The 14227-nt window shown below is 36.8% G+C and overlaps 1 protein-coding gene across 3 annotated transcripts in view; it reads left to right on the top strand.

Annotated features, from left to right (window-relative positions):
• The first annotated feature begins 2887 nt into the window (after positions 1-2887).
• The window catches only part of ASCC3 (activating signal cointegrator 1 complex subunit 3), a 413165-nt gene continuing 401825 nt past the window's right edge, over positions 2888-14227 (top strand). For 2 of the 3 annotated variants that reach the window (XM_049897961.1, XM_049897945.1), the window contains exons 1-3: positions 2888-3081; positions 11101-11225; positions 14006-14156. In XM_049897961.1, coding sequence (XP_049753918.1) covers positions 11136-11225; positions 14006-14156 — 241 coding nt within the window. In that variant the 5' untranslated portion in view covers positions 2888-3081; positions 11101-11135. The other variant, XM_049897954.1, reaches the window with a different exon arrangement.

Here is a 14227-nt window from a genome sequence, read left to right as displayed (position 1 = left end):
TCCTCAACATACAGACAACAAAAATCCTCACAACTGAACCAATATGCAACATCATGATAAATGGAGAAAAAAATGAAGTTCACAAGAATTTCATTTTACTTGGGTTCAAAATGAACACACATGGAAACAGCAGCCAAGAAATCAAAAGCTGTATTTCACTGGGCAAATCTGCCACAAAAGACGTCTTTTAAGTATTAAAAAGCAAAGATGTCGTTTTGAGGACTAAGGTGTGCACGACCGAAGCTGTGGCATTTTCAATCCCTTCACCTGCGTGGGAAAGTTGGATGATGAATAAAGAAGACCAAAGAAGAATTGACACCTTTGACTTATGGTGTTGGTGAAGAATATCGTATATACCATTCAATCTCTCTCAGAAAAATGAACAAGTCTGTCTTGGAAGAAGTACAGCCAGAGTGGTCCTTAGGAGCACGGATTGTGAAACTTCCTCTTAAGTACTTTGAACATGTTTTATTCAGGAGGGACCAGTTTCTGTAGAAAGATATCATCCTTGGTAAAGTAGATGATCTTCGAAAAAGAGGAAGACTGTCAAAAACATGGACTGACACAGTGGCTGCAATGATGGGCTCAAACATTGTAATGATTGTGAGCATAGCGCAGGACCAGGCAGCATTTTTTTCTGTTGTACATGATGTTGCTTTGAGTCCGAACCTGCTTGAGGGTACCTAACAACAAAGAGAACAAAGTGACAGCAAACTGCACCACCCAGCAACCTGTTCCTACAGCACTAAATTCCTTCAATTCAAAACTGAGGCTCCTTAGATGAGTTTTTTTTTTTTTTTACAATTTAAAACTTATTGTCGTTACCTTCCACTAAGTTACTCATATCATATCTGCAGTCATGTTTTCGTCATATATTCTCTTTCTGAATAGTCCGCCTCTTCTCATTAAAAAAAACAAAAATTAGGAGTCTTTATTTTATTCTCTTTCTAGGAACATTTGGGAAAGCTCCCAGGACTACTAAGAGGACTAAATTCAGTGAAGTATATTTTATTCTAGGCCAGGATTGTCTAAAAGAGATATAATGCAATCCACGTAGGTAATTTTAGATTTTCTTGTAGCCCCTTTAACAAACAGGTGAAATTGATTTTAATATTTTATGACTCAAGATATCCCAAATATTATTTCAAGAGGCAATCACCATAAGAATTAAGATATTTTACATTTGCTTTTTTATACTAAGTCTTTGAAATCTTGTATGTATTTTGTACATATTGTACACCTCAATTTGGATTAGCCACATTTTAACTGTCAATAGCCACATTTCACTAGTGGCGGACCTACTGGACATGACATTTCTAGGCACAGTATATTTTCAAGTTCTTCCTTCTCTCTTTAGCCTCCAGAATTGTGATCTGAACAATCTGTTTCACTTACTGTTAGCACCCCTCATCATGTGGCCTCCTGTATTATTTTTTGAGGCACCTGTCTCAAGCTAACTTGTAAACTCTTTGAAGGCAGGTACTAAGGACTCATTGAATCATAGGGTTGGAAATGGCTTTAACAAAATCATCAACTAATTCTTCTCTGGATGCATGACTTTTATGCACCAAGTGTCTTTTAAGTGATCTTTCAGAGTCTAAGACGCTAGTTTCTGTTGAGTCAGTTCCAGCTCATGGCAACTCCATGTGTTTCATAGAACTGTGCATTGGGTTTTCAATGGCTATGATCTTTTGGAGGTAGATCACCAAGCCTTTCTTCCAAGGCACCTTTGGGTGGATTTCAACTGCCATCCTTTCAGTTAGTAGCAGCATGGACTCTATTCAGAGTCTACCTGAAGTCAAATCCAGTGCTTGAAGTATCCACACATCATCATCATGTGGCAAACTTCTTGGCTAGTGCTAGAATGGAATTCTTCTTAGGATCTGAAAGCTGTCTCCCTGAAATTTCAATCTTTTGGGCCACATGGAATGAATCTACTTTACATGATGGCTCTTTATATATTTCAAGACAGCCCCAGTAGCTTTCTCTCTTCTAGGCTAATCCTTGCAAGGTCTATCAATACCTCACTAGTCATGGTTATGTATGATCTTCATCATTTTGCTCTTCTCTGAAATAATTCCAACTTGTACGAGGTCTTCTTAAAGTGACTGATCTAGAACTAAACACAGCACTTCAGATGTGGTCTGGCCAATGAACAGTATAACTGGCCCACTACTGGCTGCCTCTCTATAAAAAGACAGTTAAAAAAAAAAAAATTTTTTTTTTTTTTTTTTTTACTAGGCCTCAGGCTACATTACCTTAGGTGGAAGGAGAAAGGAAGAGGAGAGCCACAACACGTATTAAGCCTTTCCATCTTTGCATGCCTGGCTTTTAGTTCAGAGCTCTATGCCGCACAGCCCTTCAGGTGGGTTAAATTTTCCTAATGTCATCTCCATGTCTTGTCAGCTGCCAGGGAATCTTCAGGCTCTTTGTGTTTAAGTGGGGGTCCTTTGACCATGGGGCCAACTGGTAGAAATGCCTTTAGGAGAACTGTATTGAGAATACAGAAAGGTCAAGGGACAAGGGGCTTAAGACCAGACAACCCTGTAACGTGTACAGGAGCCGAAGGGCTCTACTGGTGATAAAATGGCGATCACCTGGTTTTTCCTAGGGTACCTTCACTGATACTCACTATTCTGCTCTCCTTTACCTTTGATAGGAATTATTTCCTCAGTGTCTTCACCTCTAGAAGAAGGGTTGGAAAAAGAAGCAGGTGGCTCAGGTAACCGCAGGGAAGGACTTCTGCATAACGAGCGGGAGGCGGAACGCTTAGTCCAGTGACTGCCTCCATCACACCACTAACGCCTCGGGAGTGCGCGCACGCGCGCTTGCGCTCTCCCGCTCGTCCTGGGCAGGCGGGAGGCACAGCAGCGGCGCGTGCGCACCGGCCAGGGACGGAGGGAGGAAGCCGACGTATCGACGTTAGCGCCGCCGGCCGGCGTCGTGCAGTCCCGCTCCCGCCCCGCCCCGCCCCGCCCGGTCCTATTTCTCCCAGCCGGGGCTGTGGGTCTGTCCGGGGGTCGGGTGGTGTTTTCGGGTGGTTCGCTGCGACTGGAAGCGATCTGCGCAGGCCTCGCGCGGGTAAGACGAGGGCGCTTGGGTGCGGCTGCCTACTGGCATCTTCGGCCTTACCCTCCGCTCTCCACTGAGCGTGAAAAGCAAAAATAAAACCGAAAGGGAGGGTGGCGCGGAGGCTGGAGCGGACGGAGTGATGGAAGTGCGTGAGCTGGGACCGAGAGGTGAAGAGGTGGAGGTGGGAAGAGGAGGAAGGGATCCCGAGGCCCCCGGGAAGCGGGCGGGAGCTGCGGGGCCGGCTCCGGGGCCCGGGGAGCCCCTCCGGCGATTTTTGTTCAGCCATAGAGGCAGAGCCCCGAGCTGTCATCACTCTCGGGGCCCGAGGACGTGTCCGGGGTCTCTCACTAGTCCCGTCCCACTAGAGGATTTCGTAGGTGGGGGTGGGGAGAAAAAAGTGAACACGAGTCACATATTGCCCAGGTGTTAGGCCACAACGTGACCAGATGGGTGATTTTTTTTTTTTTTTTTTTTGCAGGTGCGTGGGTAATTTGTTTTCATTAGTTTGTTTCGCTGCAAAGGCATGGTAACTTTTTCTTCACGTAAATTTTGGGAGCGAAATCTGCTTCCTTGTATTGCCCCCCCCCCCCCCCCCCGCACACTGTAAAGTAAATAGACTGAGTAGGGAGTTGACTGCAGTGGATTGTGGGTGAATTTAGCAGTCGAGGAATCTGTAACGTCATTTTGAAATAAATGTATGTGTGTGTGCTAGGGAGATGGTGAGGGAATGTGGAAAGCTGTTTTTGATTTATCATAAACTTTTAATTTATCAAAAATTAACTTACTCATGGAATGCAATGTGTTCGTGTATTTTACCACTTTTCATCTTAAATGAAGCACAATCTCAGTGGCAGTTAAAAGTTTGATATGAATGGTATCATACGTGTAATTCAAACTAGTAATCATATCTTCTATGTTTCCTTCCCAAAGGTTAGATTGAATAGTTGATATTTCCATCACTAGATTTCATGTTTCATAGAGTGAAATCATTTTTCTGACTTTCAAAGTGTTGTCAGAAGTTGAGACTTCAGGTTTTGATTTTATTCTGGTTCGTCCTTCTGTTCGGGTTGTAGCTTTTATTTCTAATGATAGTTATAATTGTCTTGCATGAGAAAAATGCCTTTTTTGTGCCTATTTATTACGTAAGTGTAGGCTTAAACCAAAACCAAACCCAGTGCTGTCGAGTTGATTCCGACTCATAGCGACCCTATAGGACGGAGTAGAACTGTCGCATAGAGTTTCCAAGGAGTGCCTGGTGGATTCGAACTGCCAGCCTTTTGGTTAGCAGCTGTAGCACTTAACCACTGGGCCACCAGCGTTTCCAAGTGTAGGCTACATAACCGTATTTGTGTGAGTAAATTAATTTTTTATGATTTAGCCTTCCTGTACCCTGTGAACTGTTTTCTTTTGTCATCCATCCATCCATCCATCTATCCCTTCCTTCATACCTGCCAGGCACTGTTCTGGGCATAGGGAATCATGAGAGATACAGTCCCAGTCTTCACTGAACTTTCTATATACAGTCCAGTGGTACCTTTTAAGAGAATTTTGGTTAGGATTTCTCTTCATGCTGTAGTTCTCTCTAGTTGACCAAAACAAGGCATTTTACCAGATCATTTCCTATGTTTATATGTAACTGGCATTGAAGGAGGAGCAGCTCATCTTATTTGAACAGCATGAAATGATTTTGCCTTTGATAAAAAGATAGTATCATGCCAGTGGTTTGCCAGTTAAGAAGAGTAAGTTTTCTTTTTGCAAAATTGGTTAAATATAATTTCACAATTGGAAATCATTTTTACCTCAAAAGGGGCTTTATTTTTCCAGTCATATACATTCGCCTGGTTGATCACTTAGGTGTTAATGACTTGTAACTCTTAAGAATGCTATTCACAGAGCATATTCATCAAGAACATGTATGATACTTTTTGACTGAAGTAAATACATTACCCCATAATACCTTAGGACCTTTCAGTTAGCGTAAGCCCTTTCAGTACAAAAATGTCTTGATATAAGGTGACACAGTTTTCAACTTTGATAATATCTACCTGAAATTGATATTTTAGCAAATGCAGACATTTATGGTAAAAAAAAAAAAAAAAGCACATAATTACCAAGGGGAAGAGAGTGAAGTAATATATACTTAGCAACAATCAGGAAGCAGGCATTATGTGTCTTATCTCCTACTTATATTGTAAAGTTATTGAAAGTAGGCACTAGACCTGATTTAACTCTAGCCTAGCATAATATCCAGCACATAGAAGACAGGCGCAAGTCAGGCTCTTTCTAAATTCAACATGTACCGTCTTATATTAGTCCTCTATTTTGCATGTAGATGAAAAAATGAGTATGAGGAATCTACTGTTTGTTCAGTTTCATTTTTCTGCTTTTTGCAGTGATAATCTGTTTTACAACTCTTGGTAATTTGTTTCAGTTTATTTCCCTCTGTCTCTAACCCCGTGATTCAGAGTTTATGCTGTTTAATTCATGTTTCCAGTACCTGATTTAATCATATTTTTGAATCTGAAAGGGGCATTAGGAATAATTTTATAAAACCTTTTCATTTTATTGATGAGAAAACTGATACTCAAAGAAGTTAGCTGATATTTTACCATCAAACACATGAACTCAGTTCTTTCTCTTCCCTACTCTTTCTACTGCTATATTTTTCTGCCTCTTGCTATTTTTATTTGAATAGAATGCATTAACTCTTGGTATCATTTTTATATCAAGGTAGGTTTCCATTGATTTTCCTGGTTTAGGTAAGTGTTGGACAGTCTTCCTCCACTTCTGTTTTTCAGTATTCATAGTAATTGCATTCACTGCCAAAGGTTTGTGCTGATGTGCAAGATTAGAGTGAAATTTGGAGAAAAGTATAATTTAAAAACCTAGTAATATGTAAGAAATTTATAATTAATAGTAAACATTTTAAGGATATACGTTAACAAGATAATTGCCAAGAAATATTTATATTTGAGGAAGAGATAGTTCACTTCTGGTTATTTAATGATTAAACCAAAGGTTGTTAAACTGCTGAAGCAGAGTGTCTGGTAGTAATGTCTGGAAATGTGTATTTTAAAGAAGTTCCCAAATTGATTCCAATGCAATCAATTCATATTGTTGAGGAACCTCTACTTTTAACCATATGAATTAAAGATTATCTTAATTTTGGGTAATATCTGCTCTGTTAAACCAAACGTTCAAAAGAAGGAAAGTAATTTATCTCAGGATTATTGAGTAGTCTGGGAAGTGGGTGATAATGTTCTCTAGCATTTCCAAAGACTTCTAGGTCATTTTGAAATCTTCAGGTATTATTGTTAGTATTAAGCGAATGACTAAGAGAGTGAAGAAATATTTGCAAATATATTAACACTGCTTGGATTCTTGGTGGCGTAGTGGTTAAGTGCTACAGCTGCTAACCAAAAGGCTGGCAGTTCAAGTCCACCAGGCACTCCTTGGAAACTGTATGGGGCAGTTCTACTCTGTCCTATAGGATTGCTATGAGTCGGAATCGACTCGACGGCAATGGGTTTTTTTTCGGAGGCGGGGAGGGCTTGAATTCTGGTGCCCTGGTGGCGAAGTGATTGAGAGCTGTGCTGCTAAGCAAAACGGTCAGCAATATAAATCCACCAGCCACTTCTTGGAAACCTTATGGGGCAGTTCTGCCCTGTCCTATAGGGTCACTATGAGTTGGAATCAACTTGATGGCAATGGGTTTACTTGGGCTCTCGAAATTCAGGTGGTAAGTAATAGCCTAAAATCATTTCTGAGCAGCTTAACAGATTTATGCTCTGAGTGCACATCATTGAACAAATATTTTTTGAACTCCTTGACACAGGCCCAAAACCATGCCAGGTGCTGGGGAAAAACAAGGCATAAACTACTCTGTACCCTTGGATGGTGTAGTTGAGATGTTGGCTTCGTCAGAGCATTCAGAGTATCAACTTTAGGCAAGGAAAAATAATGCCTGGCCAGTGAATGTTTCCCTGGTCAGCCTGAATTTAGCAAAGTAGAGGTTTTGTCACTGATTAAAAAAAGTAAAAATGTTAGTATCCGAAGTCACTGATTTTGACCTTTTTTTTTCAGCTTGGATAAAAATGAATTATTAGGAAGTTTGAAGAGTGGCTTTTTTGTGTGTTTATTAAAAGCAAAACACAGGAAGAACATTGCTAAAATGCTAAATCTAATGGATATTTTACCACACTGTCTCAACTTGACTGCACTGGGTTGGTTTTTTGGGTGGGTCTTGATTACTATAGCTTTTTGTAATAAGTCTTGAAGTTGGGTCATGTCAGTCCTCCAACTTTGTTTTTCTCTTTCAATATTGTATTGGCTATTCTTGGTCTTTTGCCTTTCCATATAAACTTCAGAATCAGTTTTTCAATATCCATGAGATAACTTGTTTGGATTTTGATTGGGATTGTATTGAATCTGTAGGTCAATTTGGGAAAAACTGACATCTTAACAGTGTTGAGCCTTCCTATCTGTGGACATGAAATATCTCTCCATTTATTTAGATCTTTTTTGATTTCTTTCATCAGAGTTTTGTAGTTTTTCTCATAGAGATACTGCACATGTTTGTTAGATTTATGCCTAAGTTTTTCTTCCTTTTTTGGTATTAATGTAAATGATGTTGCATTTTTAATTTCAAATTCCAGTTGTTCACTGCTGGTATACAGAAAAGCAATTGACTTTTATGCATTAGCCTGGTATCCTGGGGCCTTGCTATAATCACTTTCTATTTTTTTTATTTCCCTGAGGGGTTTTTTTTTTTGGTCAAAACGTTGAGATTTTCAACATAAGACAATCATGTCATCTACGTGCAAAGTCAATTTTATTTCTTTTTTTCCAGTATTTATACCTTTTATTTCCTTTTCCCATCTTATTGCATTAGCTAGTATTTCTAGTATGATGTGGAATAGGAGTGGTAAGAGAGGGAACATCCTTGCCTTGTTCCTGATCTTAGGGGAAAGCATCTAGTTTCTCACCATTAAGCGTGATGTTAGCTCTAGGTTTATTTTGGTACATGTTCTTTATTAAGTTGAGGAAATTCCCCTCTATTCGTAGTTTGTCGAGAGTTTTTATCATGAATGAGCGTTGGATTTTGTCAAATACTTTTTTGGTATCTATTGATGATGATTATGCGATTTTTATTCCTTAGTCTGTTGTTGTGATGAATTACATTAATTGATTTTCATATGTTGAACCAGACTTGTGTACTTAAGATAAAACCCATTTGGTTTTGTGTCTAATTCTTATATATTGTTGCATTCGATTTGCTAACATTTGTTGAGGATTTTTTCATCTATATTCATGAGAGATAGTGGTCTATAGTTTTTCTTGTAATGTCTTTGCCACGTTTTGGTATTACAGTAATGCTGGCTTCCTAGAATGAGTTAGTGTTCTCTCTGGTTCTGTTTTCTGAAAGACATTGTAGAGAATCGGTATTGTTTCTTCTTAAGTGTTTGGTGCAATTTACCAGTGAAACCATCTGAACCTGGTGCTTCTGACTCAACCTCTTTAATAGCTATAGTTCTATTCAAGTTATCTATTTCTCCTTGTGTAAATTTTGGTAGATTGTGTCTTTCAAGGAAGTGGTTGATTTTATCCAAATTATCAAATTTGTAAGCGTAGAGTTGTTCATAATATTCTTTTATTATCCTTTAATGTACATGGGATCAGTAGTGATGGCTTCTATTTTACTTCTGTTGTTAGTGATTTGTCTTCTCTCTTTTTTTTTTTTTTTTCCCTTGATTAGCCTGGCTAGAGGTTTATCGATTTTATTAATCTATTCAAAGAACAAAGTTTTGGTTGATTCTCTCTTTTTTTTCCAATTTCATTGATTCCTACTCTAGTATTTGCTTGATTGCTGTTTAGCAATCTAATCTGTCAGTCTTTTGATTGCCAAATTTAATTCATTTACATTTATTGTAATTATCGATATATTTGGACTTGTTCTTATTTGCCCTGCTTAATCAATACTTTGTCTGTCTTTGATAATATACTGAGTTATTCTTTAGATCTCTTCCAGGTTGCTGCATCTCTCTTTAGCTGTGTCTAATCTTTTGTTAAATCTACCCATTGATTGTTATTAAATTCAATAGTTTAATATTTTTATTTCTAAAAGTTATATTTTCAAATTTGCCTGGTCCTGCTTTATTTCTTTTTTTCGTTTTTCATTATTTTTTAATTGTATTTTTTGCTAAACATTTCACACAGTTATTTCATGTCTAATTATTCTAATGTGTGAATCAGAGATTTTTCTAAGTATTAAACTTTACAATTTCAAAGATACAAGCAACCAACATGACGAGCAGTAGTAGCAGGGAGGGGCCTGGGATATTCCTTATGGCCCCCTAGTTCTTTCCTTCCTGCATCACACACATACTCTTTGGCCAAAATAATCAGTGAGGTCTCTTGATTAAGATGAGTTGTTTAACATTGTGAGAAGTCTAGGTTGTAAAATGTCTGTGTTTTATACTTTAGAGTGGGTTTTTTTAATCTTGGCACTGTTAACATTTTGAGTTGGATATTTCTTTGTCATGGGAGACTGTCCTGTGCATTGTAAGATGTATAGCAGCATCCCTGCTATCTACTCCCACATGCCAGTAGCCCACTCCTCCTCTGAGACGTGACAACCACAATACCTCCAGGTTTTACCCAGTGGCCCCTTGGGGCAAAATCATCCCTAGGTGAGAACCACTGCTGTAAAGACTTGTATAGTTTATGTAACATTGTCTACAAACCACATTTTTTAAACCTGTATAGACTATAACCAAAAAAAAAAAAAAAAGGTTAAGTTGATTCTGACTCATAGCGATCATATAGGATGGAGTAGAACTGCCCCATAGAGTTTCCAGGGAGCGCCTGGTGGATTCAAACTGCCAACCTTTTGGTTAGCAGTTATAGCTCTTAACCGCAATGCCACCAGGGTTTCTGTTATAGACTGTAGATTTGTTTTAATAAGCAATCTTCAACTAAGAGCAACACTTTATGAGTATTTCATAGATAAGGATGCTCCTCATAGTAAATATTATTAATCTGTTTGCTTGGAGGCTAGTCGTTTAGCTGTTAGCACATTAACAAGAAGATTAGATAGGTCACCTACTTTCTCTCCCCTTCCCCCAGTTCCTTTAATTCTTTCCTTGCCTGTTGCACAGTTTCCCTGTTACCGTTATCTCCTTTTCTCCATTTTTCTTCCTTTTATTTATTTAACAAATAATTATTGAGTATCTAAGATAATCTCAGTGCTGATCTGTTTGCTAGGGGAGAGCAATGAATACAGGTCTTTTTTAATCATGAAGCTGACTTTTTGTGGGGTAAAACAACACATAAAAACTAAACAAGAAAATGTTAAATTTTAGTTAGTCCTATAAACAAAATTAACGTTTTGTGGTTTGATTGGCAGTGACTGTGAAGCTACCCTGTCTTAGATTAGGTGGTCAGGAAAGGTCTCTCTCAGGAGGTGTCTTTTAAGCTCAGACCTACATGTCAAGGAGCCAGTTATCTGAACATCATGGGGAAGAGCATTACAAATAGGGGGAACCACTACTGCAGATGCATTTAGGTGGAAATGTATGGCGCTTCAAGAAAAGAGTTATGACTCTGATAACAGTGGGGAAAGTTGTATGAGGTGAGATCTGTAAGCATAAAACAAAAATGGAGCAAAGATTGGCAAATGCTTTCACCTTTCCATGTTTTCTACAGTAATAGTATAGTATTTGAGGCCTGTACTTGGGAATCTATAGAATTCATTTTGAGGGAATGTTATAGTAATACTCTAGAAACAAATGGTTTATGTTTGTTTCTTTTTTTTTCTATAACCAGATGCATTATAAAAAAAAAAAAAATACAACAAAAACAAAAATTCTTCAGAGGTAATGAATGTGTCAGGAAAATTTTTCAACATTGGTAGCCATTTTTAACTAATTGGATTTTTTTTCTCTTGTATAGGTCAATTGTTTAATTACTTTGCTTTTTCCTCCCTCCCCCGCAACAGCTAAATATCATCTTGTTTTGTTTTATTTTCAGGTTTCTCATTGTATGGATCACTGATTGAATAATATATGGCTTTACCTCGTCTTACAGGAGCCTTGCGCTCCTTTTCAAATGTCACCAAACAAGATAATTACAGGGGAGAAGTGGCTGACATAAAGGTAAGTTTTTTCAGATGAAGACCAGTATAAGCACAGAGTATTAACAAATATTTGACATTATTTTTCTCAGTTCTGTGCACTTAAAATGGAAGCTTTATGTAATTTGCTATTAGAATAAGAAGGGGAGTAGGTGTCCTGATGCTTCTTAGAAGAATGCTTACCTTTAGCATCTATGACTCTATTGTTCAAGGCAGTAAGCAAAGCTATGGTAATGAATTGTAGATTATTCATTTTTTGTAGTTTTTGCTGAGGTCCCCGCTGTATTTAATTTTGTAATTGGATCTAATAATTTACCTCTGGATCCTGTGAGCAAGTTTTAGGTCTCTGGTGATTTTCTTATCAAATGAGTAGAAGCAGTGTCTAATATAACATGGAAAATAGTAGTATGAATGTTAATCTCTTAGATTTATGTGGTCTCATAATTGGCTTCTGTCCTGCCCTTATTATTGGTAAGAAGGCATTTAAGTTTTAAATACTGGTCCTTTAAATAGTCACTTTATGACTAAAATTTCAGAAACAGGTTTTAGTGAAAAAGAAAAGTGCATAAACTTTAGACTCTCTTGGCTTTTATATAAAAACTGACTCCTACTTTAGTATTAATTAAGGTGTAGAAAAGGTTTCTGCGCATGAGCCAATTTTAATAATAAATAATACTAATATGACGCCTACAAACGTAGTTGGATCCTACTAGGTCAAAATGATGATCATTTTGAAATAAGAGAATTTGCCTTTTGAAGGAGTATCTTTAGTCTGTTTCCTGCATAAGCTCAATGACTGTATTTTTTGAACCACAAATTAGGACGTATGATTTGATAAGGAGCTCTGATAGGTATATTTATCTATATAAATCTTACAAAGCTAGAAAATAATATTTAGTTATATCTTAACACCATTATAGAAGAAATAATATTATATGATATCAAGATTTCAGAAAATTCTGGATATGTGGTTATAGCATATTTAGAGGACAGATCCTTAGGAATATCTTAGATACATGGATTCTGATCATTTGGTAAATGTGAGAATGTTTTCATTTCTATGATGAACTTTTTTTTTTTATCTTTAAGATACTGTAGCTTATTCTTGAGTGCAGTTTTACAGTTTGTACAGCTACTAATTCAAAAGGCAGAAGAGACAAAAGAAAAACAGGTGCCATTCATATCATTTTTAAGTATTTTTGATAATTTTGAGATTATCTTTAAATTGCCGTAATTTCTAAAAATAAATTGAAACTTAAATAGCAGAATTCATGTTATAGAGACATTTAAAGACAGACAGTTACTTGACATTTCATAAGGAAGGTGTAAACATTTTAGACGCCCAGCCATAATGTTGTGAACTTTATAGGCTTGAAGTTATATGAATTGTACATGTGAAGCAGTTGCCCAGATGCTCTTTGAAAACAAAACAAAAAATATGCATTTAATTGTAGGCTCCTTATTTCACTCTTGTAGAATTATAACATCATTTCCCAGTAGGTTGGAGTTTTATTGAATAAAGTTCTTATATGCAGTTTTAAAATCAAATAACTTCACTTAAAGATTGACACTAGGAAGAAAAGATTTGTAACAGTCTTTAGATGAGAAAAAATTTCCTCCCAGAAGTGATACACAATTCTGTTAGACAAGAGACACAGTTAACCTTCTTTACAATGGCAGCTATTTTTCATTTTTCACAGCAATTAAAATAAGAATATATTCTGTATAGTTAAATAATATTGCCGTCTTAAACTTGAACCGTTTCCACATCCGCAAAGGTCCATTGCAAGTTATTTCGTGTTAAGGATACTACAGGATATGTTACGTTTTGAAAGTGTATAAAGGTTACATGCATATCCTGTGTAGTTTCACTTATTCTTGTAGACTTTTAAGCATTTTTTCTAGGGAAGGAAAGTGGCAAATATAATTAGCCTCATTTTATTTTAACTTTTTATCTTGGAAAATGTCCAACATACACAAGAAGGAAAAGTAAGATGAAATGTTATATGCCTTTTACCCCATTGTAACACTTTAACAACTCATGGCCCATCTTATTTCATCTCTACCTTTTCCCATTCTCCTCCTGTACCCAGATTAATTAGCCCTGTTTTAAGTTAGAAAACTGAGGCAGCGAAGTAATGGTGAATTACGCAATGTCATTAGTACAACCAGGGATAAAATTAGTTTTCTACTTGATCTATGGAAGTCTCATGGATCTTTTTTGAGACTCGAGCATGGAAAGATTTATAGAAAGGAGTGTTCATAGTTGTTAAAAATTTCCTGTGTGGCTAATTTGTTCTAGAATCATTCGTGTGAAAGTAATATATTGAATATATTGAACCCGTCATGGGAATCTAATTTTCTTTAAATGCCTGTTTAAAAAAAAAAAAAACTTGATACAAAGCTTGAAAGTTTAATATAATCTGAGCTATGTTAAAAACAAGCAGTTAGAAAAATGGAAATGGGCATGCGGGATGTTATGTTGCTGTTAACTGGATGTTGGACTTTTTGCTTTTTATTTTGCTGTGTGAAAATTTCATAATGAGTATATGTTGTGATCAAAACTTTAAAAAAAAAAGAGAACCTTTTATTAAACACTTTTTTAAACAAATGATATTCTGTTAAATCACATTTAAATAAAATACTACTGGGAGCCATACATTTGGGTGTGAATAGATAGACTTTTGAATTCTTATGGGTAATGCCAACTTGTATACCATAATGCAAAAAATACATGTGTTAAATGGTGGATTTGAGAAAAACTTTAACCTGTAATTCTCTATATTATGTAATCTTTTTCAGATGAAACGATCCAAACTTCATGAAAAAAATTTAGATTTGGGCCTGACATGGACGAAGATAGTAAAATTTTTGAATGAAAATCTGGATAAGAATGAAGTACAAAGTGTAAATGAAGACTTAAAAGATATATTACAGGCTGCAAAACAAATAGGTATAGTTTTTTTTGTTTTGTTTTTTAAAGAACTACTAAGGTTCAAAAATAGACCCTTTTAAGTTATATAA

This window comes from Elephas maximus, chromosome 1, assembly GCF_024166365.1.
Source record: "Elephas maximus indicus isolate mEleMax1 chromosome 1, mEleMax1 primary haplotype, whole genome shotgun sequence".
In the NCBI taxonomy this organism is placed as follows: domain Eukaryota; kingdom Metazoa; phylum Chordata; class Mammalia; order Proboscidea; family Elephantidae; genus Elephas; species Elephas maximus.
Note: the sequence above shows the minus strand (reverse complement) of the source record. Positions and strands in the feature narration are given on the sequence as shown.